Source organism: Podarcis liolepis, assembly GCF_965112155.1.
Source record: "Podarcis liolepis genome assembly, chromosome: 12".
In the NCBI taxonomy this organism is placed as follows: Eukaryota; Metazoa; Chordata; class Lepidosauria; order Squamata; family Lacertidae; genus Podarcis; species Podarcis liolepis.
This window is the reverse complement of record NC_139563.1, coordinates 48076462-48101285: the sequence shown is the minus strand read 5'-3', so window position 1 is coordinate 48101285 and position 24824 is coordinate 48076462. Positions and strand designations below refer to the sequence as shown.

Sequence of the window (24824 nt, the reverse complement as noted above, 5' to 3'; positions counted from 1 at the left end):
CTAATTTATACATATTAGTAGTACTTGTCCTTTTCTTTTTACAGTGCGGAAAGGTTGTCAGACATTTCAAGATTATCATGAATCTTCCCTGTCTTCTTTTTCTGCAGTCTGAAAATACCTACTTTGAGTCTGCTATTTTATATATTTATTGAAACATTTAGGTACCACCTTTCATCCAATCTGGATTTAAGGGTGTTTTACAACAAAAATGTGCATCACAGGCATGTTTTTTATTTTTATTTTTGCTTTTCCTTGAATCATCTTAAGTCTGCCAGTATTGTCTACTAAATGCACTGTGCACACCTGACCCTATTTCAGCTGTACTTCTGTTAGCTTTATGATACCATATTGTTGTTTTTGTTTTATAGTGTTTTGCTAATCCTCATTTGATCTGCTTTGTCTTGGTTTATTTTCATTTGCTGCTGTTTTTTCTCTTTCATAGGAAGAGGTCCACAAGTATGTGCAGATGATGGGCGGCCGTGTATATAGAGATCTTAATGTGTCAGTAACACATCTTATAGCTGGAGAAGTTGGAAGCAAGAAATATTTAGTTGCTGCTAACTTAAAAAAACCCATTTTGCTTCCCTCCTGGGTAAAAGCATTGTGGGATAAATCCCAACATAGGTAAGACTACATTCGTGCAATTAGAAAAGTAATACTATTTGCAGTGTTTGAAACTCCCATTGTTTTAGGTGCATTTTGCAACAGGGAATTTCATTAGCGTGAGCTGTTTCTGAGCTCTGGGCACCTAAGATTTCATATTAAAACTACAGAGTGGAAGGAAAGGAGGACCTTTTTCTACCTCCCCACTTCCAGCTACTCTCTGAAGACTGGAGAAGAAACCCTCTTAAGAATATTAGAGGGGTGGGCAGGGGAAGGACTAGACCATGTGAAAAATGAACATAATATTTTAGCTGCATTTATTCATTTTCAGCTTTGTATTCTCGTTATAAAAAAGTGCACCTAGACATTCTGTTGTTGCACCCATAACCTGGGTTTCAGGTTCTATTTAGCTCCTAGCTTTCATATTTCGGTTTCTAACACTGACTACTTGAAAAATTCTGAGCTATGGTACGGTATTCTCCAAATAGTAATTTAAACTTATATGTTAGTGATCATGTTGCAAAGTGCAAGCTTCATACCATTGACATAAAAAAGACATACTGTATTGTTCTTTACTTGGATTTATAGGAGAAGGTTTAAACACCTAAGAATGATGATATATCCTTGACTCTGTTGCATAGCCATTAAATTCTGTACTGGCTTTACTTAACTCATGCACAACTCTGTTTTTCTGCTAATGAAGAGAAATGGCAAGACATACTTTTATTGCTCTTGTTCCCAACAGGATGTTTAGATACACAGACATCAATATGGAAGACTACCTATGCCCTTTGTTTCTTGGTTGTACAATCTGTGTGACTGGTTTAAGCAGTGCAGACCGAAAAGCAGTCCAGCGTATCACTATCGAGAATGGTGGTCAGTATACAGGGCAACTTAAGATGAATGAATGTACCCATCTTATTGTTCAAGAACCAAAAGGTAATTTTTTTAAAAAAAATAAAAAAATAGTTGAATTCAGGATTCTTGTGTATTTGTGTAAAATAATTTGGTTTCACATCTTGAATGCAGGCAGACTCATTTTAATTTGACATGCTGCAAAACATGTCAAGTAGCAAGCTGTTTATGCTGCCATCTATGGTGTCCTGTCTGACAAATCAATGAACAGAGTCCTCATGGCAACAAAAATGCCATGCAATCCATTGTTCACAACCACTTCCAGCATTCCTTTCCTTCCCTTCTCCTTCCACATGGAGACTGGGAGTGAGCCTCTGGCTTTCATGCTTCCATTTTCACTCTGTATAGAGAAGAATTTTCAGTATCAAGGGTTAGGGAATATCTCACATAAACAGAAGGAAAATGCTTCTCTTTTCCCAAAGGAAGGACACTAAAAAAAAACCCACTGAACCACTTCATTACTTTGGAAAAGTGGAAAATACTTTTTCAAGTACTCTCACAAGCAACCATTTTATTCCCTCTACACTCTATGTGTTAGGGGTAGATACCCCTTTTGAAGTTGAGGACCACATTATCTTGGAGGGAAAACAGTTGTGGGCACATACTGCTGGTGCGTGAGCCCAGAGCTGGCAGTGAGTAGGACCAAACTTGGAAAGGAGATGGAGCACAACTTCATCACTCTCTTTACCATATCTCTCATATCCTTCAATTATTCATTTTCTCTCTCCCCACTCTATACACAAGCATGCAATTTCATTCATCATCCATTCATTTCACCACCATTATTGGCAAGTACGTAGAGGGATGCCAGAGGGCAAACAGGTAAGAAGGGCCTTATTGCCTGTGGACTGAAGGCTGCCCACCTGTCTTATCACTAACAGGACTGCATTTGGCCAAATTTAGAACAGCTTTTTCCAGAACCTGAAAATGATGCAAGGAATTTAATTCAATGTGTAAAATCTGCATATGGTTTGGCCAGAGAGTGTAATGGAATCAGGCATATGTATATCTTTGAGTAACAGCAGCGTGATAGATTGAAAATAATAAACTAAGGCTGCAATGCATTTGCACATTTATTTGGACATACATTCTATTGAAATGAAGAAACATCATCTGGATGCAAATTGATAGTATGTTAAAATCACAGTTGATAATTACAAAAAAGAATGCATTGTTTTCTGCTAGCTGTGTTTTACTTCCTGCATTGCCGGAATGGTTAAACCAACACTTAAATCGTTGTGGTTTGACTGCAATGTTTTGTTTCTTCAGGGTTTCTCTTAAGGATGTGTTTAAATCTTGGGTGCTGTATCACCCCAAACAAGAATTAAGAAACAAAAGTTTGCTGGTTTTTTTTAAAAAAATGCTTGAATATCTGTCCCTATATATTTATCTGAGAAACTTATTTTAATATTAACTTTAACTGTATTTATTTTTGTACTTGGGAAAGGGCAGAAATATGAATGCGCAAGAAGGTGGAATGTCCACTGCATTTCAGTCCAGTGGTTTTTTGACAGCATTGAGAAGGGATTTTGCCAGGATGAATCCATGTACACAGTCGACCTTAAAGCAAAGCAAGAAAGTGCACCAAGCACATCAACTCCTACTAGCCTAACTTGCAAGCCCGATAGTAAGTATTAAGTTCTGTAATGTGTTAACTTCTCTATGAACAGAAAAATCAGAGATCTTTATAGCATTATGATTTGATTTATCACTTTTAATGTCTATTTTTGCAGAATTTTTGGCTCATAAACTTTGACAACCTGTGTACTAGTCTAGGTTTTCTATTATTTTGGAAATGTTTGGAGCCCAAGGCAAGAGCAGCCTTGTTGTGTTTTTCAAGTAGACAAGTAGGGCTTGCAAAAAAAAAGTTGTAGCTTGGAGTGCTCTTGTTTAAGGTTCCAGCCATGGCTTTCCTGAGCCCGTTGATACTTCTCTGTTGTGTATGGATGGTGTTGTTTAGGCTTTATAATAATCCACACTTTGAGAATGAGCTTGCTGTTAGTATGCAGGATGACTACAATATCTTGCCATAGTTCCAAGGGGAAATCAAGGCCTGTGGTTGATAGTAACCTGAGGATTAAATGCATGCAGTGTACTTACTCAGTAGTAAAAATCCTTTGTATTGTATTCATTGGGCTATACGTGCTAGTATGTGTGTTAGGATTGCAACCTTAAGTGTTCTCTATAGTTAAAATAATTCATCCATATATTGTTTTTGTTCCATATTTAGATCACTGTATGAAATACTGTATGAAATCCTTAAAGCCTTAAAATATATTTAGAATAATAGAATCATGGAGTTGTAGAGTTGGAAGAGACCACAAGGGTTATCTAGTCCAACCCCCTGCACTGCAGGAATCTTTTGCCCAACCCTGAGATTGAGAGTCTCATGGTCTTCCAACTGAGCTATTCTAGCTTGAAAAACAAGAATTCCCTTAAATTTCTTGTCACTTCTTTCTTTGGTTCACATTCTCTCCTTAAGGACAGAAGAAAATTCATAACTTAGGAAATAATTATTTTGAGTAATCTGTCTTCTTGGAGGGACCTGAATAAGCATTAGGAAGCAGAACGTGAGTTCTGTCTATATACGATAGCAGACCACTATATTCAGTTGATAGAACTGGGCTAGTTGTTAATAAATGCTAAAATAAATAATAACCTTGGCATTTTACCCTTTTTTCTTATACCAAAATAAAAAGGTAGTAGATATAACATTTTCCCGAAATAACTCCTAACTTTTGTCTCTATCTGCATTTTATTCAAAGGTCGAACACTCTCAGATGTCAGCCACATTTCAAATATTAATTTAAGCGGTGTTAATGAAACCTCTTGTAATTCTACTATGAATAGCAGGCTGGATCCCTCTTCAGATGACCTGAACAACTTGGATACAAGTTCTTTGCAAGCACCTGAAGATTTACTAGATGGATGCAGAGTATGTCTAAATGTGCATGTGCATATTTACCCAAGTAATAAATGTTGATGATGATGATAATACTGATGATGAGAATACAGCCATTTTGGACACCTCAAACTATATAGTTTGTGAGTTTTGCTGAGGAGAATTAGGTATTAAATTCATGAGTGACTTGCTTGGGAGCATTGCTGTCCTAAAGTCAGGACAGGTAGCTAAAGGTATTAACATGATCTCCTAGGACACCACTCACATAGCCTAGCTGCTTCCTTTGTGGTTTTCCTTGTAATGGAATTAAACGCAATCAAGATTAGTTGTCTTCATGCATTTGGTTACTGATACCCTGTAATTGTAAAAGTTGACAATCAATAGGAGACATAGGTACAGAAAGTGATGTGTACTGAACAGTGACTTACAGATTTAGTAGTGGAAGCTGCTGGAGAGAATTTAAAATAAAGCTGCGACTGAATTTGGAGTCTCTCAGTGTGCCAGTAAACCACAATTTTTCTCTACCCTTTCTTGTAGATTTACCTTTGTGGCTTTAGTGGCAGAAAATTAGATAAGATGAGAAAGCTTATTAACTCCGGAGGTGGTGTTCGTTTTAATCAACTCAATGAAGATGTGACACATGTCATTGTGGGTGACTATGATGATGAAGAACTTAAACTGTTTTTGAAGAAGACTACACAGAGGTACTGATAATAACATGTCTTGTAGTGCAATCCTAAAGGGACGTGGGTAGTGCTGTGGTCTAAACCACTGAGCCTCTTGAGTTTTATAATCCAAAGGTTGGCGGTTTTAATCCATGCAAAAGAGTAAGCTCCCATTGCTCTTTCCCAGCTTCTGTCAACCTAACAGTTCGAAAGCACGCCAGTGAGAGTAGATAAATAGGTACCGCTGTGGCAGAAAGGTAAATGGCTTTTCTGTGCGCTCTGGCACTCGTCAGTGTTCCATTGTGCCAGAAGCAGTTTAGTCATGCTGGCCACATGACCCAGAAAGCTGTCTGTGACAAACGCTGGCTCCATCGGCCTGAAGTGAGATGAACATCCATAGTCACCATTGACTGGACTTAACTGTCCAGGGGTCCTTTACCTTTACCTTTTTTTAGTATAATCCTATACATATCTATAGGGACGCGGGTGGCGATGTGGTCTAAACCACTGAGCCTCTAGGGCATGCCGATCAGAAGGTCAGCAGTTCGAATCCCTGTGATGGGGTGAGCTCCCGTTGCTCGGTGTCAGCTCCTGTCAACCTAGCAGTTCGAAAGCACACCAAAATGCACAAGTAGATAAATAGGCGGAAAGGTAAATGGCGTTTCCATGCGCTGCTCTGGTTTCGGTGTTCCGTTGCGCCAGAAGCGGCTTAGTCACACTGGCAACATGACCCGGAAAAAACTGTCTGCGGACAAACGCTGGCTCCCTTGGCTTGTAAAGTGAGATGAGTGCCGCAACCCCAGAGTCGTCTGCGACTGGACTTAACTGTCAGGGGTGCTTTACCTTTTATACATATCTACTCAGAAGTAAGTCCTGTTGTATTCACTGGAATACACTCCCAGGTAATGGGTATAGGATTGGAGCCTTAACTTCTGCCAGCATACGGCCCTAATATTAAAATATTTATAACAATAAATTGTCTCCCCATTGCATATCCTTTTGTGTGCAATGATTCACATTTTGACATGTATATTTCAGTGTAAATTACTAAAAAGGTTTTAGAGAGTTAAATGAAAGTGATTGTCTTACGGGCTTTATTCTCTGTAATGGTGCTCCTGTCCAAAGAAGTAAATGTAAGCCCTCTGATTTTACTTGAACATATAGGGACAGAAACATGGATTGTGACTGCAGATCATGTATTACACATCTTTTCCCAAGATAACATCTTTATTGTTACAGTATCAAAGGGTGTGTTTTGGACACATCTCTGTGTGCCACTTCTTTATGTTTAAAAAATTCTCCTTGCCTGTGCTTCATTGCAGCAATGTCAATATGGTTGCTCCTTTATGGAAGCCTATAGCCTCCTGCCCATAGTAACTTAATTTTTTTTTGTTTTATAGGCCATATATTGTGACAGCAAAGTGGTTGTTGGAATGTTTTAGAAAAGGTTATTTACTACCTGAGGATCAGTACACTTCGGCAAACTACCAGCCACTTGACAGTCCAGTTTTAGAGCAGCCTATCTTTCCAAAAAGAAGCAGTCTTTCAAAGAAAGAAGTTGTGAGAACAGTGCAGGCTCCAGAAGCAGACGAAGCTCTACTGTCTCAGTATTCAGCTAATGAGTCCACAGTAGGTAAGATTGCTACGCAATGTAGCCTCTTCTCCTTGTTCCAGTATCCCCACCTATCTACAGCTCCCTTATGTTGACCTCCCTCACTATTCCACCAGAACCTTACAATTTATCTTATCCTTAGAGCCTGTGTAAAATTTCCCAGATTTTCTATCTCTAGTTGTCCTGTTTCTTTTCATTTGCCACTGCATTCCTTTGGCCTTCTGCCACCTCTGTTAATTGTTCTCTGAGGACTTGCTTTTCAATCATCTCCCTATTTTGCCTCCCTTCCCCCAGTCACCCTGACTCTTAGGGAAACTAAGGGGCAAATATAGCCCATCTCGTGGAACCTCTTCATATTTTTCATTTAAATACGTGCATTTTGCTTCTAAAATGTGGGGCATGATTTACTTGGTGCTTCTTTGGCTGCTACACAATCACATATTTTTTTAAAAAACTGGGGCTTACTAAAGAGTTCAGCATTTTCTCTCTTAAAAAATAGTTTTTATTAAAGATTTTCTTGTGTTACAAAACAGACAAATAAGCAGAGGAAAGTACAGTGGGGGGGGAGAGAGGGGAGGGAGAGAGATGGGGGGCTGCTGTTCTTTCATTCTACAGCAGTGTTAGTATAGGGGCTATATCAGCATCACGTGGATAGGACCAGTGTTTATATATATTAACATTGCGAGAGGTTAGGGGGGTCCAGAACTTGGTTGGTTGTGTTCGGTTGGTTGCAGTGTAGCTTGTTTGTATGTTGGAGGGGTGTAAGTCTTGAGTTCAGTATTTGCTAAAATGAGAGACAGTTGTGTGGAAGAAGTGCTTGGTGGATTGCAGTAATTAAAGAAGGTAACCTCTTGAATGTGTAAAGAAGTGATAGGACTCCAGTTCAACATCTCTTCAGCCTAGTAACTTGGAGAACGTTTTCTCATTTCCACGATCAACACATCTTCACTTTAATATTTGTTTTGAAGCAACATTTCCCCCTCTTCCAGTTGATGCCAATAACTACAGTGATATTGATCACACTGCCTTTAGAGAAGAAAAAGAGTTCAGTGCCAGCCATAGTTCCTTGGCAAACACTTCTACAGTCATTGAAGGAGCCTTGTTCAACAGAAAGAGGTTCATCCTTCTGGGTTTTGGTAAAGAGGATGAATCCTGCATGAGGCCTCTGATTGAAGAGAATGGTGGGAAGGTTCTGCCTCCGCAAAGTAAAGCTATTGCTGACTATGCTGTGGTTCCTCTACTTGGCTACAACGTGGAATCAACTGTAGGAGATGTGGTTACAAATACATGGCTGGTAAGTGTAAGTCATAGGATAATACATGGAATGTGCAAAAAGAAAAGTTGTCAGTAAAGAAAAAATGTTGCTGCCAACTTTAAATTTGCATTGAGGGATGGCATACCCCAAAATAATGTGCGCTCTCTCTCTCGCGCTCTCTCTCTCTCTCTCTCTCTCTCTCTCTCACACACACACACAGAGAACCTCACTAAATTAGGAATCTTAAATGTGTATTTTATGTTTCTGTTCTATTTATCACTGTTCCAATCACAAAAATCATGTGCTGCAGATATCTGATCTGTCCACATTCATAAACTGAACCCAGAGACTCACTGGAAGATGGTTAACAAATGTCATCCAGCAATTGCTACAGCTAATTGTTTGATACATCTGAATAAAGTAGATGAATTGTGGTGCCAAATATTATGACAATTACAAAACAATAAGTAGTAGCTTTATGTACTGAACCATAGTTTAATTTCCCAGTTGCATTAAACAACTAGACAGTTACCAAATAAATATGTGTAACAGCATTACTACAGTCCCAGAAAGTTGGATATAGAGTGTATTGCACTGTCTCCCAAGATGGATGGATTCCAGCAACATTGTATATAGAGTACAGTGGCTTGTTGTCTCAGAACTTCTGTATTGTAGTTGAAAGAACGTCTAGGTTATTGGTTAATCTTTATTTCCTCATCTTTAGGTGACGTGTGTGGAACAGCAGTCCCTATTAGATCCCCAATCGAGTCCACTTTTCACACCTGTGCCAGTGAAGGAAGGAAACACTCCGTTACAACAATGTGTATTGTCTTTCAGTCAGTTTAATGGGGCAGAAAGAGATTCTTTAATATATTTGGCACATTTGCTTGGGGCAAGGTATGTAGTTATGTTTTTATTTTTTTGTTAATTTTGTACAATCAAGTTGTAATGTTTCACCTCCGAAATATCAAAAGGGTAAGAATCTGTTGCTCAGAGCCATGGCCCACCACAATTTTATACATCTATAAATACAGAATACGTACAAAAATACAGAACAGTTTAACATATTTCATCAAACAACACACCGAAAAAGGAACAAAAAAAGCAAGACTTTCCCTCTGATACAAAAGGGACACAACCCTCCCCATAAATTAATTCATAGATTTTGGAGAGAGGAGAAAACGTGTAAGTTTTTTACAAAAATAAATCAATTCAGCAATGGAAGTTGCTGTTGAAATGTACTTACTGTGATTTATCACTTTAAATCACTGTTTGTCTTAAGGAGGCGAGCATATTGTGAGCATATATGAAGTAGCGTTCAGATCTTATTGTAAGGTTAATGTAGTGTGGCTTGGTATGTGTCAGGGAACTGCCATCGGAGCATCAGGTGGTGGAGGGACTCAGGGAGGAAGAAAGAGACTCAACAGCTGAAGCAGGGACCAGCAGGGGGAGGAGTGGGTCTCTGAGGGAATGCGAGCAGGAGGGAGGGCTCAGGGAAGCTTCCAGCGAGAACAGTGGGGAGGTATCTGAGGCTCCCATAGGGAGACCCACACCTCGCCGGAAACTGTCACGCCGTGAGTCCAGGAGACGCGTTTCCGTTAAGGAGCTCCTTTGCTGGAAACGCTTCCGCAGACAGCCACTGTCGGACTCTACTAGTGACTAGAGCAGACATGTCTGAGGAGCTCCGTCACACACGGAGGTTTGTGGGGTCGCACAAACTCTGAGGGAGCACGTTTTTACGCACAAGCAGCTAATCAATCCCTAACAGCAGTCCGACAGTCTCTGTACGCTGCCTGTGCAAGAGAAAGCATCATGAGCGAACCAACCGGAACCGGAGGAGCGGGGGCTGGAGCTGGTCCAAGCTTGGAAGATAGATACCGAGCGTTGGAGGTCCAACTGGCGCTGCAGACGGCGAGGCTGGAGGAGAGAAGGGCTCAAGATGCAGACAAGAAGGGGAGAGCCACTCAATTCCCCAGAAAGGTACCAGGATTGGTGCAAAAATTTGGGGGGGACCCCAAGGATTACCATGCCTTTAGGACAGAGATGCAATATGCCATTAATGTGCAGTTCGATGAGTTCCCTGATGAGGAATCGCGAGTTGCTTTCGTAATTGGGCATCTTGAGAAAGGGGCGAGAGACTGGGTTCGACCCCTAATGGCAACGCACAATGACATACTAAAGGACACGAGGAAGTTTTTTCGTGCAATGGATATCATGTTTTCCAGCGATATTGAGGAGGGGGCGGTGCGCAGACAGCTAATGGCTTGTAAGCAGGGAAGTCGATCTGTCCGTGAGTACTGGACTGAGTTTACCATGCTGATTCACAGACTGAGTTGGGATTTATCGGCGGCACCCATTCAAATGCTATTTGAAGAAGGTCTTTCTTCGGCGGTGAAAGACGAGCTGTCACGGAGCCCCAGGGCGGAGTCTATGGATCAGCTGACCAAATCTGCGCTGACCATAGGAGCGCGGCAGGAGGCAAGAGCCTTGGAGAGGCGGGAAGGGAGAGGGGAACGTTGGAAGGAGTTCCGCATTCCAGACATTCCTGAGCCAGCTTTCCCGCCGGCAGAGCCGATGGAAATCGGAACAGCGCGCGCGCGCGCATTTTCAAAAACCAGCGAGGGGGCTAAGAAGGAGGGAAAGGGCCCCCGGAAATGCTATCTCTGCCAACAGCCAGGCCACTTTGCCAGAGTCTGCCCCCAGAGGAAGGAATGGCAAGGGATGGTGGGAGCTGTTGAGGGGGGAGAACAGGGGGGAACGGAGCAGGTAAAAGCCAACGCCTGGTTGCCACAATCGGGGCACTGCAGCCAGGCCAAAGAGCAGTGAAAGTGCCCGTGCCAGAAGCTCCTCGACCTGCTCTAGTGATTGAAGTGTCGCTAGAGCTGCAAAATGGGCACCCCCTAAAAATAAAGGCGCTATTGGACTCAGGCAGCTCCTGCAATTTTATGAGCAAGGAGTTTGCTGCTGAACACCAGATACAGACTATCCCTTTAAGCAACCCCCTGCAGGTGACCACGATTGATGGCAGGGAGTTGTTGGGAGGAGGAGTCAGCTTGCAGACTGTCCCAATGATAATGAGGGTGGCAAGACACACAGAACTGATAGCGTTTAATGTGGCCACCCTGGGAGGCGCTCCCATTATTTTGGGAATGAGCTGGCTAGCTCTACATGATCCGCTGGTTGGCTGGCATCAAAGAGTGGTGTCCTTTGGTTCAGCACATTGCTTAGAACACTGCAAAGGGGAAAAGGGTTCAGCAGGGGCCCAAGCCACCCTAGCAGGGACTGAAGTAATGGAGAAGGTGAAGGTACCACCACAGTATGCAGATCTCAGCGACGTGTTCAGCGAGAAGGAAGCTGACCAACTACCACCTCATAGACCCTTTGATTGCCAGATCAATTTACTCCCTGGAGCACAGCTTCCCGTGGGCAAGTTGTATGCCATGTCAGACAGAGAAATGCAGGAGTTGCGAGGGTTTATTGACAAGAACCTGAAGAGAGGCTTCATCAGAGAGTCCAAAGCAGCAGGGGGTAGCCCAGTGTTTTTTGTGGACAAAAAAAACGCGGACAAGCCGAGACTTGTATGTGATTTTAGGAGGTTAAATGCAGTGACTGAACCGGTGGCTTTCCCTATGCCCAGAATTGATGATATTTTGACCAGGGTGAGGAAGGGAAAGATTTTTACAAAGCTGGATCTAAGGGGGGCGTACAACCTGATACGCATAAGGAAAGGGGATGAATGGAAAACCACCATGTTTACCCCTTTGGGGGCATTTGAATACCTCGTTATGCCATTTGGATTACAAGCAGGCTCAGCGTGTTTTCAATCTTTTATGAACCACGTACTGGGCCCTTTGCTCTACAAGAATTGCGTTGCTTTCCTAGATGATGTGTTGGTGTATTCGGAGAATGAGGAGCAACATGTGAGAGACGTCAGAGAAGTGTTGAGCAGACTGCAAGCCAACAGGCTGTGGGTCAAACTGGAGAAGTGTCGGTTCCATACCAAGGAGGTGGAATTCCTGGGGTACCGCCTGTCAGACAAGGGATTGGCCATGGATCCCGGCAAGGTACAGGCAGTGCTGGAATGGAAAACACCCAAAACCAAGAAGGATGTGCAGAGGTTCCTAGGGTTTGGAAACTTTTATCGTAAGTTCATCCGCAACTTCGCCCATCTGACGGCGCCCATCACTGACTGTCTCAGCAGTAAAAAGAAGTTTGTATGGACGGCGGAGGCGGAGCGAGCGTTTGAGGAGCTGAAAAGGGCCTTCGCCTCTGAAGAACAACTTCTGCATGTGGATTTACGAAAGAAGCTAAGGGTTGAAACAGACGCATCTGACAGAGCCATAGGGGCGGTGCTTCTTCTGCAGCCGGGGAAGGAGGAGTCAGAGTGGCGACCGTGTGCCTTCTTTTCGCGAAAGCTGAACAAATCCGAGAGGAACTACACGGTGTACGACCGAGAACTTCTTGCTATTCATGAGGCGTTCCGGAGATGGAGGCATCTGCTAGTTGGTGCACAACATAAGGTGCAAGTGTGCACGGACCATAAAAATCTAGAGTATTGGAGAACTGCGCGAGTGCTCAACCAAAGGCAGTTGAGATGGGCCCAGGAGTTCTCCAAATTTAACTTTGAGATTTGTTACGTGCCAGGCCCAGAGAATGTTAGGGCGGACGCTCTCTCACGCAAACCTGAATATTTGGAGGGGGAGGGAGCACCCGAAGAAACCCATATCATTCCAGAGGACCGCTGGGTGTGTGGGGCGACTTTGGTGGGGCAAAGGGAATTGGTAGAGGGTACGGTGCAGGATGCATACGCCCAGGACAAACTCAGGGATCTCAGGAGGGAGGAAGACAAATCCGGTGGTTTTGAGGAGAGAAACGGGGCATTGTATTATAAGGGAGCGTTATATATACCTGAAGGGGAATTGAGGGAGAAGGTACTCAAGCAGCTGCACGATAGCCCCACAGCAGGGCATTTTGGGCAACACAAGACCATGTGGCTGGTTACCAGGGAATTTTGGTGGCCCAAGGTCAGGGAAGATGTGCGGGAGTATGTGAGAGGGTGTGAACAATGCCAAAGAGCCAAGGGGGAGAGGCGGGCGCCGGCTGGTTTATTAGAACCACTGCCCACACCTGAAAGACCGTGGGAAGCAGTGGCAATAGATTTCATGACTGATCTGCCAAGGTCTAGAGGGAAAACAGCCATCATGGTTGTAGTAGACCTGTTAACTAAAATGGCCCACTTTATAGCCTGCTCACATGCGGTCACAGCAGAAGAAACAGCCAAATTGTTTGTAGAGAATGTGTTTCGGTTGCATGGCGCCCCCTTGAGGGTGGTTTCAGACCGAGGGAAACAATTTACTTCCAGGTTCTGGAGGAAGCTCATGAGCTTACTGCATGTAGAGGTTAATTTTTCAACGGCCCGTCATCCAGAAACCAACGGGCAGGCGGAAAGAGCAAATGGGGTTCTTCAACAATATTTGAGGTGTTATGTTAATGACAGAGAGAATGATTGGGTGGAGAAGCTGGCGTTGGCAGAATTTGCCTACAACAATGCAGAGAACGTGTCCACGGGGATGAGCCCCTTTTTGGCTAATCACGGGTGCCATCCCAGAGCCTTCCCAGGGGGGGAGGGGGAGAACTGGAGCGTTCCAGCTGCAGAACAGTTCGTTGAAGAAATGGAAGCGATCCATCGCCAGCTCCAACTCAACTTAAACAGGGCTAAGGAGGAATATAAGAGGCAGGCAGACAAAAACCGAAGGGAAGGTGAAAGCATCAGGGTGGGGGACCAGGTGTGGCTGTCAACCCAAGGGTTGCCGTTCAAAGGAGGTTGTAAGAAATTAAGACCCAAAAGGCTGGGTCCGTTTGAAGTCATGCAGCAGGTCAATCCAGTGGCTTTCAGGCTCCGGTTACCGAACCACATGAAGCTGCACCCAGTTTTTCACAGGTCGTTGCTGTCACCGTATAGAGGAGACAGTGAAGGGAGGGTCACTAGGGGACCAGCAATGGAGGAGAAGGAACACAGCTACCATGTAGCGGAGATCCTCGATTCCAGGTGGAAGGGAGATCAAGTAGAGTATTTGGTAATGTGGGAAGGGGAACCGGAGTCGGAAAACACCTGGGTTAGGGCAGAGGATGTCAATGACGAAGTGTTAATAGAGACTTTTCATCAGAGGTTCCCACGTAAACCTCAGCCTGTAGCGAGGTTCCGAAGGGAATACTTTGCCACCACCGACGAGGAAGAGGAGTTGGAGGGGTTCCCAGATTCTGAAGAGGAAGAGGATTCAGCGAGCCAGGACGACGATCGATGGAGGGAATTGTTCGAGACGTCGGAAGATGAGGAAGATTCGTTTCGGGGTTTTAGCCCTTCACCTCCCAGGGGAGAGGAAATGGGAGGGGGTGAGGGGGGCCCTGGAGGGGAGGTGGATGTCAGGGAACTGCCATCGGAGCATCAGGTGGTGGAGGGACTCAGGGAGGAAGAAAGAGACTCAACAGCTGAAGCAGGGACCAGCAGGGGGAGGAGTGGGTCTCTGAGGGAATGCGAGCAGGAGGGAGGGCTCAGGGAAGCTTCCAGCGAGAACAGTGGGGAGGTATCTGAGTCTCCCATAGGGAGACCCACACCTCGCCGGAAACTGTCACGCCGTGAGTCCAGGAGACGCGTTTCCGTTAAGGAGCTCCTTTGCTGGAAACGCTTCTGCAGACAGCCACTGTCGGACTCTACTAGTGACTAGAGCAGACATGTCTGAGGAGCTCCGTCACACACGGAGGTTTGTGGGGTCGCACAAACTCTGAGGGAGCACGTTTTTACGCACAAGCAGCTAATCAATCCCTAACAGTATGGAAATGTCACCTGGCTTTGATTACAGAGTGCAAGAATTCTTTGTGAGAAAAGCCAACCCAAGGAAAGGAATGCTTGTCAGCACCCACCTGGTGGTGAAAGAGCCGGAAGGTTCGAAGTATGAAGCTGCCAAGAAGTGGAACCTTCCCGCTGTTACCATGGCTTGGCTGCTGGAGTCTGCAAGGACAGGAAAGAAGCCTGATGACAGCAAGTTCCTGATTGACAATGTAGACACTGAAGGTTGGTTCATTTGAAGCTTTGTAGGTGTGTTCAGTAGCATGATTGCGTAAGGCAGACGTATTCTGTGCTTACTAATCCTGAGCATCTACTGGCAGCATATTGATATGTGAAATGCTATGAGTGATCCAACATTAGTCATTCTTGGGAGCAGAGCCATTGAAATCAATGGACCTAAGTTATTTATGTTGCCCTAGACTCCATTCTTGGAGCTGTTCAGTATTGAGACTGTAAGATTTTAAGAGAGATTTTTTAGGAGCTTAGAACTTTTACATGGTGCTTCCTAATCTATGCAATATGGATTCCTTGTTTCAATAAATAAAATATTTAAAATGATGAATATGAGTTGCAATTTGACTCTGCTCACTTGGATAAATTATCTGTGTGCCCCCCCCCCGCAAACCCCTGGCTAACCAGGGCAAACATATAAGTAACCACTCATCACCCTAATTTCCACACAACCCTCACTATAAGCGGAATTCCTTTCCCCTCCCACCCCCACCCCCCAAGTCTTGGTAGCATAGGTGCTGAATTGCACAGTCCTTCACAGTTATAAGACACAACCAGAAAAGGCCTAGAATGTTCACTTCCATCTGTGAAAGGAGAAAAGCAGTGTTAGCATTGGTCTTCTGCTGGTAGGTCAGGACCCACTATTGGTTCAGATCTTTACCAAAGGTGGGTTGTAGCATCATCCCTAGCACCATACAAAAGCTGAAAAATGTGTTAGCTAAAAGAACCTAATTAAATGCTCTATTACAAAAACTGTATTCAAAAGAAATAAGTAAAAAATAATGATGGTTTTTTATTTTTATTTTTTACTCAACAAAAACAAGAGTGTTTCACAAATCATCCAGCTGAGGCAGAGATGGATTCTGAATCTCCAAATACACGTGACCATCCCAGCAGTCTCCTTGAAATTGGGAGAAGAACAGCTGTGACACCTCTGGATATGAATCGGTTCCAGAGTAAAGCTTTCCAGAGGGTTGTCTCACATCATATTGGTAACAAGCCAAGCCCTTCACAAGCGGGGAAACCAGTACAGAAGGAACCATCCCTGCATCTTGACACACCATCTAAATTTTTATCTAAGGACAAGCTGTTCAAACCTTCTTTTGATGTAAAGGTAAAATACCTTGCAAATCTTCTTTGGCCTATAACAGCCTCCTTCTTTTATCCCCTCCCTTTCTATTCCCAGTTTATTTATTAGGTGACGACTACGATTATCATTGAATTAGAAGAAACGTGTAAACTACCTTTAATAACTTGTAAAACATTTTTATCGCATGAACATCCCTTTGAGCAGAGAACCTATGCACAGTTAAATAAGTGCATTTTAATTGCTTTTCAGGATGCGCTAGCAGCTTTGGAAACTCCAGGGAGCTCTAATCCACAAAAAAGAAAACTGAGTACTCCTCTTTCAGAAGTCATTGGCAGGAACTTAAAAGTGGCTTTGGCAAACAGCACTCGGCAAGCAGCTGCTCTCACTGCAAGCCCTCAGTTGAAAGTTGCAACTCAACAAGTGGTAGGCTTGGGTTTTAGATTGATTGGGCATATATAGCATAAATTGGGTGCTGCTTGTTTGTACAGAAAGATTGGTTAAATGCAGCAGAATTCAAATTGCATTTGGAAGTAAGCATGGCTCAGTGGGGAGAGGAGGGATGTGACCATGGTTGTGTGTCAACTGGAAGAAGTGAAATTACACACGTTGGTTCTAATCTGCAAACCAGCCATGGGCTCCGCCTGTACTTCCTGAACATGTAGATGACCAGTGTTGTCTCATTTGACATTGCCAATCACTTGTTATCAATAGGCAGTGGAAGGGGTCACCTCAATTCACTCCCACCCACCCCACCCCAAATCCTTTAACCCGCTCACATGTCCTTTTAAGATCAGTGGAAACAGTTGGTCTTGGCAAGTATCAACCACCCTCCATTCCAGCCTGATAATTGCCACCTGCCTAACTTGTCTGAATTGATTTTAAGATGTATTTTAATTGATGTCTGTTTTTATGCATATTGTGTTGTTTTTATGATGTTAGCTGCTCTGAGCTTGGCCTTGGCTGGAGAGGGCGGGATACAAAAAAATATATATTATTATTATAATTATTAACAAATAATCAGTGCTGTCATAACTGGCACTACATTTCTAGAGATACCTTCATGAATTTGGTATTGCTGAACAACATTTCTGTTAATTCTACTTTGAACAGGAAGAGGAGCCAAAGCCTCTAGCTGATGTTGTCATATGTGTGAGTAAGAAGCTCAGTAAAAAGCAGAGCGAGCTGAATGCCATTGCTGCTTCCCTTGGAGCAGATTACAGGTACGTGCAGTTAACAGAATTCTTCACTGATAAGACTTTGACATCTAGCTCTTGAAATTATTATAGTGATTCAAGTGCCTAAAATTTTCTAGTTGCTATACAAAGTTAAAAAGCAGTAATGGTCCTGCCCTCAGGTTTACAGTCTAGTACACATAATTCAAAAAGGAAAATGGAGGGAGGAATTGGAGGGTAAGGCAATTTATTTCACTGGTCTGGTTCACAAGTCACACTGAACCATAGGTAAAATAAATTGTGGTTTTATGTGAATGAACAGTATGCTGGTGCATATTCCTCACCCCTGCTGCACTGGTGGAAAAACAGCCATTATCTGGCTTGTGTCATTTCTAAACAAACCATGAGCAGAAGCCAAGGAAGAAGGATCTAGGTTGAATAGAGATCTCAGATTTACTGTATCTGAACAAAAATGGAGTATGATTTGGAACTCCGTAAAGAACTCTTCACTGAGCCTAACAATACAGAAAGCTCAATATAGACTATTATGGTGATATCTGACACTTGCTAGGCTTAATAAAATTAATGTAGATGCATGTTTCAGGTGTTGGAAGCCTTCAGCTATAAATGCCAATTTCTTACATATGTGGTGGGAATGCCAGATGACATGTGACTTTTAGAGACAAGTAATTGGTGTTATATGGCTATGATTGGTATTAAGCTCTACGCTGATTTAATGGATAGGAGCTGATGCGTCAAAGAATATGAAATCTCTAATAACAAATTTATTAAAATCTTAAAAAAAAAGTCTGGGTGTATAAGTGGAAAAACCCACAAACTCCAACTAGATGGGAATGATAGTGCAGAGAGGGACAAATTAATAGATATGATGCATATGAGAAGTGGTCGCATTCAGTATACTATATTTGTTGATAAGTGGCTGTGCCTTGTAAGTTATTGGAATCAATGCAATGGAAGCTTGAGACTTTCTGTGATTGTTTTGTGTAACTTGCAGACCATAAAACTTGCAGACCTGTAACTCATTTGAGAACCTATTTTCTAAAATATTGAATAAATTAATTAAATTTGTTACAGTTTTTGAATGTAACACAGCGAATAACCCTGGGAAGGAGCCATTGCTCAGTGGTACAGCATCTACTTTGCATACAGACGGTCCCAGGTTCAGGCTCTGGCATTGGCTGGAAATACCTTCTGTCTGAACCCCGGAGTGCCATTGCTAGTAAACAGTAATGAGTTAATGGGTGAATATGTCTGATTCAGTATAAGGCAGCTTCCTCCGCTACCTTAGAAAGATGTCCATCAAAATGTGACTATTAAATTTGAATTACCAGGTGGACATTTATTTTATGTTTCTGAAAAACAGATCATGGTTTTGAAGGACGGTTTTAAATCACTATGTTTGTCGACTGATTGATTCTTAAAAAAAAATATTATTGGCATATTTACCATAGAAAATGATCAGCATCCCTGGTCTTCTCGGGGTGAGGCATGTGGACCCTCCTGCATGTGATAATGGTGGATGTTATTTCTAAGAGCTGTTCCAGTTTGGGGTGTGTGCAGGTGTTAGTAATGTTGAGTTGGCATCATGATAACCACAAGTCACCCCGCCCCCCATTCCCAGAACTGGAAATCACTTAACGTGGAGTTTAACATGTCTTTCGTATCTTTTAGGTGGTGCTTTGATGAAACTGTAACTCATTTTATCTACCAAGGAAGGCAAAATGATAGTAACCGGGAATACAAATCTGCTAAAGAAAGGGGCATACATGTAGTGTCGGAACACTGGCTTTTGGAGGTATGGAGAAACAGGTTTTTCCTAACACAAGGATGGGGAAAGGGGAAGGTTGCACAACATGTCATTACTGACTTCTTGTTTTAATGTGAGTTGAATCTGTTTTAAAAATCGGGCATATATGGGGTGACAGCCTACATTAATCATATTAAGGCTAAAGTCAATTGATTTCAGTGAGCCTACTCTGAGTTTAGTTGGATATCATTCATAAGGAGTATTCTGGGCATGCCAGTCTACAAGCAATATAAGGCTATTCAATATAAGGGTTCAGCAAATAAAGTGCCGTGTGTGCTACTTCTGTTTCATATATCTATAAATGTAGCTTGGCAATATTTGTGCGCTTACACTGCAGTTCTTCTAAGGTCCATCTGTATTTCAAAAGCTTGATTGTGTTTCAGCAAGACTTGTCACCTGCTGCTTGTATGCTACTCAGTATGTCGCTGAAGCACTGCACTAAAAGAGAATGAGGTGAAAGTGCTATTAAGTGAGAAACACAGCCTCTGAGTCAGCGGTTGCCAGTATGCCGGCCACCGTATTTTGTTAGATTCAAAGTCTCATTGTCCCTTACTATTGGCTACGCTAGCTAGGGGCTGAGGACAGTTGGGAGCCCAGCATCTAGAGAGCACCACATTGGCAACTTGTACTCTTGAGTAATATACAGCGGAACCTCGTGTTACGTACTGTCCTTACAAATGCTTCGGGTAATGAACTCCGCTAACCTGGAAGTAGATGCCCCTAGTTGCGAACTTTGCCCCGGAATGCAAGCGGTAGTGGCACAGCAGCAGGAGGCCCCATTAGCGAAAGCACACCTCGTGTTAAGAAAGGTTTCGGCTTAAGAACGGACCTCCAGAACGAATTAAGTTCACAACCTGAGGTCCCACTGTATTTGTGATTTTAAGGGCAGTGCTGTTTCCATTGGTGTGGCAGTACTAAGTAGCCAATGACTGGTGTAGGACCAAAAAGGAAATAATAGAAGACCCTGCAAAGTAGCAGCCAGAAATACATACACTGTAAACAGCACATTTTCCTGGATATCTATTCCTCTACCATTCAGCCCTTCAGTTCATTTCCTGTCTTTCTTTCAGCTCTCACAAGTGTATTTGTCTTCCAACTCAGGTGTCTCTCATCTGTCTTGTCTTCTGTCCTTAGTTACTTGTGTGGCTCCCAGTTCGAGTTCCCCCACTCATCTATCCTCCTGCTCCATTGCCTTCGATAGGCTTTTCCTTTTATTTTAAAGCCTCTGTTTATCACTTAATTGCTATAATTTTTAAGTGGTGTGCAGGCAACTCACAATTTACACTAGGGTTACATTTCACACTTCTGTGCATGTAACTGAAATTGCTTATATTGGGAGCACACTGGTGAGTCCTCCTGGCTCGCGAGGAGACCTTCCCCAGAGCCCCAAAAGGACATCCTCTTTGGGCTTTGGAGAGGGTTTTCTTGCAAGCCAGAGGCATAGTGGGCCTTTGCTGAGGCCTCCCGCCGGACAGCTGATGTGCAGGGTAGAGCAGCCGCCGCCGCCGCTGCTTCCCCACATGTCAACTGTGCAAGCTGCGCTGTCCCTGCGACTTGTGAGGCTTGCGCAGCTGAGGTGCGGGGAAGCAGTGGCTGCTGATGCTTCTCTACCCCACATGTCAGCTGTTAGGTGGGAGGCCTTCACAAAGCCTCCTGTGTCTTTGCCTTGTGAAGAGACCCTCCCCAGAGGGCCCCCCCAAATCCCTGGTAACAGAGAATAAACATTTCACGCATCCAGTGAAACAGATTCTAGTTCATGAAAGCTTATGCAGCAACAAAATTGTTAATTTTTAAGGAGCCACAGGATTGTTTGTTTTACCAACAAAGTAACATTTTCAAGGGACATATTTATTGTTGGCTGGGCAGAAAAAGAAATGTTTCCTTAACAAAAATAAAATAAAATTGCTCACTTCCTTGCTCTAAGTTTGTAGCATTAATTCCTCTCCCTACTAACTCTTTCCAGAGTGCACAAGAATATAAACGGCTGCCTGAATCTCTCTATCCTTACACATATAACCCTAAAATGAGTTTGAATATTAGTGGTATTCAAGATGACAGATTCTCAGATCGGCTAGATTCATCTGAAAAAACAGGGAAGGAAGACGAGGTATGGTAGATTCAATTTGTGTATGTATGTGTGTTTTAAAATCATTATGGTAACCTTAACCTGGATGAATAAATAACAGAACAGTGAATGGCTTCCTGCAATTGTTTTCACTTAGATTATGCTAATTCTGTAATCTAATAAATGCCAAAAGTTTCAATTTATTGTAGATATGGCAGTTAGTGTTCACAACATTATGAAAGTAAAAGGACTAAACTAATTGACTGCTATATGACCACATTCAGCTACTTGGAGGAAAGGCCAGAGCTTAATGGTAGAATATCTGTGGTGCATGTAGGTCAGCCCCAGAATCTCCAGGTAGGCTTGTGAAAGATCCCTGGAGATCTCTCTGTCAGTGTAGACCACAAGTGGGGACCCATATGTTGTTTGCCTTCACCTTCACCTTTCCCCAGTTAGAATGGCCAGTGTTCAGGGGACATAGAAATTGCAGCCCAGACACATTTGGGGGGCCATCGGTTCCCCATTCCTAGTGTAGACAATACAGTGGTACCTCGGGTTACGGACGCTTCAGGTTACAAACCCCGCTAACCCAGAAATAGTATCTCAGGTTAAGAACTTTACTTCAAGATGAGAACAGAAATCGCACGGCGGCAGCAGGAGGCCCCATTAGCTAAAGTGGAACCTCAGGTTAAGAACAGTTTCAGGTTAAGAACGGCCCTCCAGAACGAATTACGTTCATAACCCGAGGTACCACTGTACTGAACGAGGTGAGCCATTGGTCTGACTTGGTATAAGGCAACTTCCTGTGTTAATGTCATAGTGACAACCTGGAAGTAGATTTACTTTTGTTGGACTGTTGAATATTTTTGTTGGGTTTATTAGTAAAGTTTGTATACAGTTCTCCTTGCATCAATAATGAACACGGGACAAATTGCCATACATTTTCTGTTCTGAGATATGACTTGTGTAAGACCTGAACATCAACTGTTTCAGAAAATGTCATTGGATGCTAATGATATAGAAGATGTTGCTATGGATCAAGTGACTGAGGCAGTTTCTGTCGAAAAAGAAAATGCATCAAAAGGAGGTAACTGTTTGTTTGCATTATTGTATTGTTTGGCGTCTACCATCCGTTTTTGCCATATGCTGAAGACGCACTTCTTTACGCAGACCTTTTGGAACCCACCCTGTTCTTGTGATTGTAATCTGTTTTTAATGTTGTATTTTTAATTTGTGTGACCCACCCCTGGGACCTTAGGATGAGGGGCAGAATTTTCAGTGAGTTCTTGAAATGTACGGAATATGGAAGGGCAAAGTATGCGTAACTAATAAGCAATGAAGAAGGGGCCCACATGGATTTTATTACATGGCATTTGACATATTTTAAGTAGAAAGAGCTGTTATTTATTTACATTTCTTTTGAACCTCCAGTTTTAACACAGACACTGGAAATGAGGGAGAACTTTCAAAGGCAGCTACAGGAAATCATGACTGCAACATCACTAGCAAAGTTTCAAGGACAAAGAAAATCTTTGTCTAGGAACGGCTTTGACAATTCTCCGACAACTCCAGATGGCCCTCGTTCTGTTCGTAACGGCCGTAGCCGAGTCTTGGAAGCCCTAAGGTACTATGTGACATTAATGACCTAAGGTACTATGTGACACCTACTTAACAAGGCCAAAACTCTGTCATATGCGCTCCTCCGATTTTTCTTTTCGGATGGAGCTTTGCATGTTCCCTCGGCCCTAAAGGTGTTCAAGGCAAAAGTGGTTCCCGTGCTAGCTTATGCTGCCCCGCTCTGGGCCGTGATGACAGATCTTGCTCCTCTTGAGACTCTGCAAAACCAATTCCTACGTCGGCTCCTAATGCTCCCCCTGTGCGTAAGCAACGCAGCCATGCGACTAGAATTGAAGATCGCATCCTTAGAAACTTGCCTGTGGAAGCAAGTCTTCAATTATTGGTTATCATTGTGGCATAGATTACCAGACCATTATCTTGTCCAATGCTTATGGCGAGATGAATTCTCCAGCCTTTGGACTAGTAGAATTCATGCCAAACTCTTGAGCTATGGAATCTCTCCCTTAGATTCCCTAAAATTAGATCAAATCACTGCTCAAAGACTGATCCGCCAAAGACTGGATGACATCGATTTACAGCGAAATTATTCGCTGGGGGGAGGTGTTTGTTCGCCCCAGAACATTGGTATCACTTTAACTTACTGCGTTCCATCATACCTCTCCTCCCTTTCGACTGTTGCCCATAGGCTGGCCTTCACCAAAGCGAGGTTTAACGTTTTTCCCTCCAATGTCCTGAGACATAGATTCTCAAAGGGCCAAGCCTCCGCCATGTGTGTATGTGATAAGGAGACGCCGGAGTCGCTTCAGCACATTATGTTTACTTGCCCCTTGTTTAATGTGCCACGGGCAAATTTGTTGGGATCAATCATACAGAAGCTAGAGGGTACCCCACCAAAATTCCACCTTGCCCAAATCCTGCAGGATAAGGATATCCATACGACCCTGAGAGTGGCTAGGTTTCTGGTCGCTGTCCTTACCCAAAAGCGCTGCCAAGGTGCACTACAAGCTAATTAAGGCGCAGTATGTCATTCCATCTTACAGTATTTTATTGTTATAGTGATGTTTTAGCGGCTGTTTTTTCCCACGTGCACAAGCTGTTAGTTATGTCTTGTTTTTTATCTGTATGGGCCTATGGCCGTAATAAATATCTATTCTATTCTATGTGACATTTTGAACACATCTTGAATTTCTGGGCTACCATCCTAGGAAGCTACGCATAGGCAGCCAGAGGTGTCTTCTGAGGTTTTTGCTGCAGCTGCTTGTGTGACTGAATGACACATTTCTAAACAGAAAAGTGACTTGTCTGATCAGCTGCGCAAGTGTCTGCAACAGAAACTTTAAATGCCCAGCTGTGAATGCAGTTCTCCCATGCTAGTGCACAGGAGACTAACTTATCCCATTGACTGCATTGTAACCTAAGTCCAGCCAACCTAAGCTTGTTCTAATCCAATATGTTTCATTACTGTTGCACAAGGTTAGGGAACCTGTGACTCTGCAGATGTTGCTGGACTTCAAACTGCCAACAACTCCAGAAAAGCATAGCTGAAAACCAGGGCCAGAGGTTTTCCAACTCTGCTGTACAGAGAACTCTGTATACTTACTAAAGCAGTGCACATCCTCATTGTTCATTTGGGTCCTTAGGCAGTCACACCAGGTAGCAATGGATGTCAACACAGAGCCATCACAGAGTGAACAGATTATTTGGGATGACCCCACTGCAAGAGAAGAGCGGGCAAGGCTTGCTAGTAACCTTCAGTGGCCCAGCAGCCCCTCACAGTGTTCCGAACAAATTCAACCTATTGCAGTAAACGCTGGAGACCTCTCGCTTACAAAATCCTTTACTGATACGGAAATTGCTGAAATGGGTAAGAAGAAAGAACAGTGTGATTGAGTTGAAATAGCTGGTTTTCATGGTTAAAAAAATTCCCTGGATTTTGCTCACTTAAGACTGTAGATGTGTAGTTGTATTATTGAAGGTTTCCCTGTTTTTGTTTTGTTTTTAAATGCTGCGTGTCTGGGGGGGGAAGTCTAGGTTAGAATTAAGATCAGGCATATTTTCTAT

The 24824-nt window shown here is 43.2% G+C and overlaps 1 protein-coding gene across 1 annotated transcript in view; it reads left to right on the top strand.

The window, feature by feature from the left end:
* TOPBP1 (DNA topoisomerase II binding protein 1) overlaps window positions 1–24824 on the top strand; it is a 34901-nt gene that overhangs the window by 4118 nt on the left and 5959 nt on the right. Inside the window, exons 5-21 of the mRNA XM_083467785.1 lie at window positions 443–624; window positions 1349–1542; window positions 2966–3145; window positions 4284–4453; window positions 4958–5124; window positions 6486–6718; window positions 7687–7991; window positions 8677–8849; window positions 14813–15024; window positions 15855–16144; window positions 16370–16543; window positions 17231–17340; window positions 18985–19108; window positions 21084–21227; window positions 22179–22272; window positions 22617–22809; window positions 24404–24627. Coding sequence (XP_083323911.1) covers window positions 443–624; window positions 1349–1542; window positions 2966–3145; window positions 4284–4453; window positions 4958–5124; window positions 6486–6718; window positions 7687–7991; window positions 8677–8849; window positions 14813–15024; window positions 15855–16144; window positions 16370–16543; window positions 17231–17340; window positions 18985–19108; window positions 21084–21227; window positions 22179–22272; window positions 22617–22809; window positions 24404–24627 — 3169 coding nt within the window. The remainder of the gene's footprint in view (window positions 1–442; window positions 625–1348; window positions 1543–2965; window positions 3146–4283; window positions 4454–4957; window positions 5125–6485; window positions 6719–7686; window positions 7992–8676; window positions 8850–14812; window positions 15025–15854; window positions 16145–16369; window positions 16544–17230; window positions 17341–18984; window positions 19109–21083; window positions 21228–22178; window positions 22273–22616; window positions 22810–24403; window positions 24628–24824) is intronic.